Source organism: Zingiber officinale, chromosome 7B, assembly GCF_018446385.1.
Source record: "Zingiber officinale cultivar Zhangliang chromosome 7B, Zo_v1.1, whole genome shotgun sequence".
NCBI lineage: Eukaryota > Viridiplantae > Streptophyta > Magnoliopsida > Zingiberales > Zingiberaceae > Zingiber > Zingiber officinale.
The window spans coordinates 25,793,389-25,797,200 of NC_055999.1; the positions used below are offsets into that span (position 1 = coordinate 25,793,389).

Genomic DNA, 3,812 nt, shown 5'->3' on the forward strand with positions numbered 1-3,812 from the left:
TGTGCCGCAACATATCCAAGTAATCGGAGGTGCCTCAAGTTCTACAGTGTTCATCTGCGGCAACAGTTCTGGTGGATATATGAGGCGTCTCAATACATCTGAGACGTTTCGAGTATTCAAAATATCAGGACGCCTCGGTTCAATCGGAGATGTTTCGAATAGTCAACTTTTGAATTAACCATTTTCTAACTCTATTTGATTGGATGATGATCTAACCGTTTAAGATTGAGCTCATATAAATTTAACTATGACCTTCTACTCAAACAATTAACTTGAAATACTTATAAGACTCATGTTAAAATATCTTCGGTTTTGTTTTTCAATCAAGATAGCTACTATCTATTTACAATTCCTTTTGAATGGAAAGAGACCGTCCAATATAAATAAACTTCTCTCAAGCTGAAAAATATAAAGATATTATTTAAATTTATTTATTTAACCTTCTTTAAATAAACTCTTACTAAATTGGCGCACTTTATACACTTTAAGCGCGGCTTTGATTTTATTTTGACTTTTGACTACTAAAGTCAAAATATAAGTTGACATTGGAAAGGAAGATCCATAAACAGTATGAAAGGCTACTGTTTCTGGCCGGATCGGTAGCGATACCGGGTCGCCCAGAAGACGAAGTTGGCCAAGTTCAACGCGCTCAGCACGCACATCAGCCAGTAGAAGCGATCGAGGTGGTATCGGTTCAGACTTCCCCCCGACAGCCACCCCTTCCGCCCTCCGCCGCCTGACGACGTCGTCGTCACCCAGTTTACCATCGACACCAGGGCCGAGCTCAGGTAGTATCCCATTGCCAGCGACGCCCACGACAGAGACGTCGCCAGCGACCGCATCCTCGCCGGCGCCTCGCTGAAGAAGAACTCCAGCAATCCCGCCAGCGTAAACAGGTCGGCCGACCCCAGGAACAGGTACTGGAACGCCACCCAGAAGAAGGCGATCGGCAACGGCCCCTTGAACCCTTCCCCCACCCGCAGCGCCACCCGCTTCCGCTTCATCTCCACCGCCGCGGCCACCGCCATCGCCACCACTGACAGCGCCAGCCCCATCCCGATGCGCTGCAGGTGCGTGATCCCCGTGTCGCTCCCCGTCGCGCGCCGCGCCAAGGGCACGATCGCGTGGTCGTACAGCGGCACGAGGGCCATGATGAAGATGACAGGGAAGACCGGCAGCGACGCCGGCGGCACCTTCAGTCCGCCCACCCGCGTGTCCATCGTCGCCGCCTGCTGCACCGAGAAGGTCGAGAGCTGCGCGAGGCAGCAGCTGAGCATGATGGTGGAGAGAAAGATGGGGAGGAGCTTCAGCACGACCTTGACGTCCTCGACTTCATGCGCGGCGCACAAGAGGGCGCGGTGGAGCGGCCTGCCCTCCGCCGCGCGGTTGAGCCACTTCAGCTCCTCCCCCGGCCCCCTCACCTCGCTTTCTTTACTCTCCTTCGCGGGAGAACTCTGTTCCAAGTCGACCACGGCGTTTCTCGCACTCTGGAAGTTACCTCTCCTACTCGAGATGGCGGCGAGCAACACCTTGGCGATGGTGGTGACGGGACTTCCGGTGGGGACCTTGTTCCTGTAAAGAGGAGAGCCGGCGAGGAAGACGGGGATGGAGAGGAGGATGGTGATAGTGGAGATTCCGAAGCCCCATTGCCAGCCCTTGTTGTCCTCCACCCACACCACGAAGGTGACGGCGAGGAGCCCGCCCGAGGCGAGGCAGAAGATGAAGTAGTTGAAGAAGGTGGACCGGGCCTTGTGCCCGCGGGCGGTGCTCTCGTCGAACTGCTCGCCGCCATGGGGCGCGAGGGATCCCTTGATGCCACCTACTCCGAGCGCAGTGAGGTAGAGCCCGGCGAACAGAATAGCGGTCTTCCCGCCGGCGGCCTCCTCGCCGGGAGGCGGCTTGAGCGAGGCGGTCTTGGCTTGCACTGCGAGGATGACCAACCCCTGTTTCACAACACACCAGAAGAACATACTCCGATTCAGTTACCTATTTGAATGATCAAACAAGTCAACATTAAATTGGGGACAAAAATTTAGATTCGATCGTGTGAATTAATAAATTTTTTACGATCTTTGTCAAGTCAGAGCATTCAGGATCAGGCGCGCGAACCAAGCTGTTGTTTGTTTTGTTTCGTATCGTATCTTTCAGTACACTAACCGATGACATCGACATCTCACTCGCCATGCACCGTTTCCTCGAGTTCTTTTCAGACTGATCTCTCCTCCTTCCTCATACATAGCTAGTCTCCTCCCTCAAATTAAACTCTGCAAGTGCCTCGGTGTCACTCTGCCTTTTTTTTGCGTTGTCATATTTAATGATAGCGTGAACCTGAGGGTTCTTCTCCTCCTGCTCTATTTTTCAGGTGGTTGAGAAGCAAATTAAAGAAAAGGGAAAGGGAAAATGATAGCTGAGATCACTGATGAGCTATTTCTTTTGACGGAGAAGGCTGGGAAAAATCGCTGTCAATCAAGAAGGTAGCAGATATATCCATGCAATCAAGGATCTATAGTTGGGTTTTATGCCACCCTACTGTTCTGTAGCTTGCACACGAGGGAATTGATCAAAAGGGAACATGGTCATGAAAAGGGCAGAGGAGCAGGGGAATTCATCACTTAGCCTTGCAGCAGCTGCAGGACGCAATCTAAATTAAATAAATTAGCTAGATGATCGATCGATCTATGGGAACTACTCACCAGGAACTCGAGGAGAGCACTTATCAAGTAGATATGATAGGCGGTGAAGAAGGCGTCGGATAAGAAGCCGCCGAGAAGGGCGAGGAGGAAGGCCGTGGCCATGAAGTTGGTCACCGTGGTGGCCGAGCGAGAGAGCGAGAAGTGCATGAACCCTGCCAAGTAGGTCACCAAGTTGCTGGCGTTGGCCAGATACGCCATGTTCTCCATTATCTCCACCGCTGCATGCACCAAAAGCCAAGTTGCCAACTTGTTTTTTTTTCACACCTCATTTCACCATCAAAGTCGTGTCGAAAGGAAAAAAAAAACATTAATAAGCACGAACGAAAGAGTCAACTCCTGTTCTTCCGAAGGGCTTAATTTCTTCCTTGCTAGCTCTCGATCAATCGATCGATTGCAAGATTAATCATGCTCTCCGAGAAAAAAAAAACAGAGTAGCCCATGGATTGCTTGTTTGCATGCATGCAAGAACACAGTTCGGCAGGAAATATATTACTTTAATTACCAAGAACAAAGGAGGCTGCGAGCATGCCTCCATGTTTGCCTCTGACGGCAGGTTTGCCCTTCCAGTCCACATAGCCAACGCATGCTTCAGCTTCAGTTCCTTCTTCCTGCACGGAAAGTGTGATCAAAGGATTGATTGATTGATTGATTGATGATCCTGAGAGAGAAAGGCAACTCACCATATTTTCTTCTTCTTCTTTCTCCTCCTGCTCGATCTTCATGTCTTCTTCCCTGTTTGATTTAGTTTGAGGTCTGATATGGAGATGGAGAAGAGGAAGAAGTCCAGTGAGTGAGGAGAGTTAAGGTTGAAGGGTTATTTAAAGGGCTGGAAAACCTGCAGCGGAGAAGAGGGATGCATGTGCAGCCTTTCAATCCTACCATTGAAAGTGATGGATCATCAGAGGATAGATAAATCTACATATGTCAACGAGTGCATGCATCTCATCATATTGATTTTAGTATTAACTTTTTCCTTTTTATTTTTAATTGTATAGGATATCCAACCCGCGTCGATTAATTATAAGATAACAGATTTTATCAGAGTAATCAAAAAATACTTACATCAGACTATCTATCAATCGAACGTTTTTAAATTAACTATCCGTAAAAAAAAAATTA

At 48.9% G+C, this 3,812-nt stretch overlaps 1 protein-coding gene across 3 annotated transcripts; it reads right to left on the reverse strand.

Moving 5' to 3' along the window:
• Positions 1 to 473: 473 nt before the first annotated feature.
• LOC122005588 (protein NRT1/ PTR FAMILY 4.6-like) lies at positions 474 to 3,516 on the reverse strand. Of its 3 annotated transcripts, none has more exons than XM_042560678.1 (4): positions 3,374 to 3,516; positions 3,196 to 3,301; positions 2,694 to 2,911; positions 474 to 1,943 (listed from the first exon to the last, which is right to left on the reverse strand). In XM_042560678.1, exons 1-4 carry the CDS (start codon positions 3,413 to 3,415, stop codon positions 579 to 581), a joined length of 1,731 nt encoding a protein of 576 aa, XP_042416612.1. In that variant the 5' UTR covers positions 3,416 to 3,516; the 3' UTR covers positions 474 to 578. The 3 variants fall into 3 exon arrangements, with proteins under 3 accessions (XP_042416612.1, XP_042416613.1, XP_042416614.1); XM_042560679.1 differs by having other exon boundaries at positions 3,187 to 3,301; positions 3,374 to 3,417; XM_042560680.1 differs by lacking the exon at positions 2,694 to 2,911 and having other exon boundaries at positions 3,374 to 3,392.
• Positions 3,517 to 3,812: the final 296 nt, after the last annotated feature.

What these genes read in the sequence shown, in the direction of transcription:
- LOC122005588 (XM_042560678.1), bottom strand. Translation starts at nt 3,415, where the DNA reads ATGAAGATCGAGCAGGAGGAGAAAGAAGAAGAAGAAAATATG. An exon ending in AAGAAGAAGAAGAAAATATG is followed by an intron (nt 3,302 to 3,373) that starts GTGAGTTGCCTT and finishes CTTTCCGTGCAG; the next exon opens with GAAGAAGGAACTGAAGCTGA. An exon ending in GTGCTCTCCTCGAGTTCCTG is followed by an intron (nt 1,944 to 2,693) that starts GTGAGTAGTTCC and finishes GTTGTGAAACAG; the next exon opens with GGGTTGGTCATCCTCGCAGT.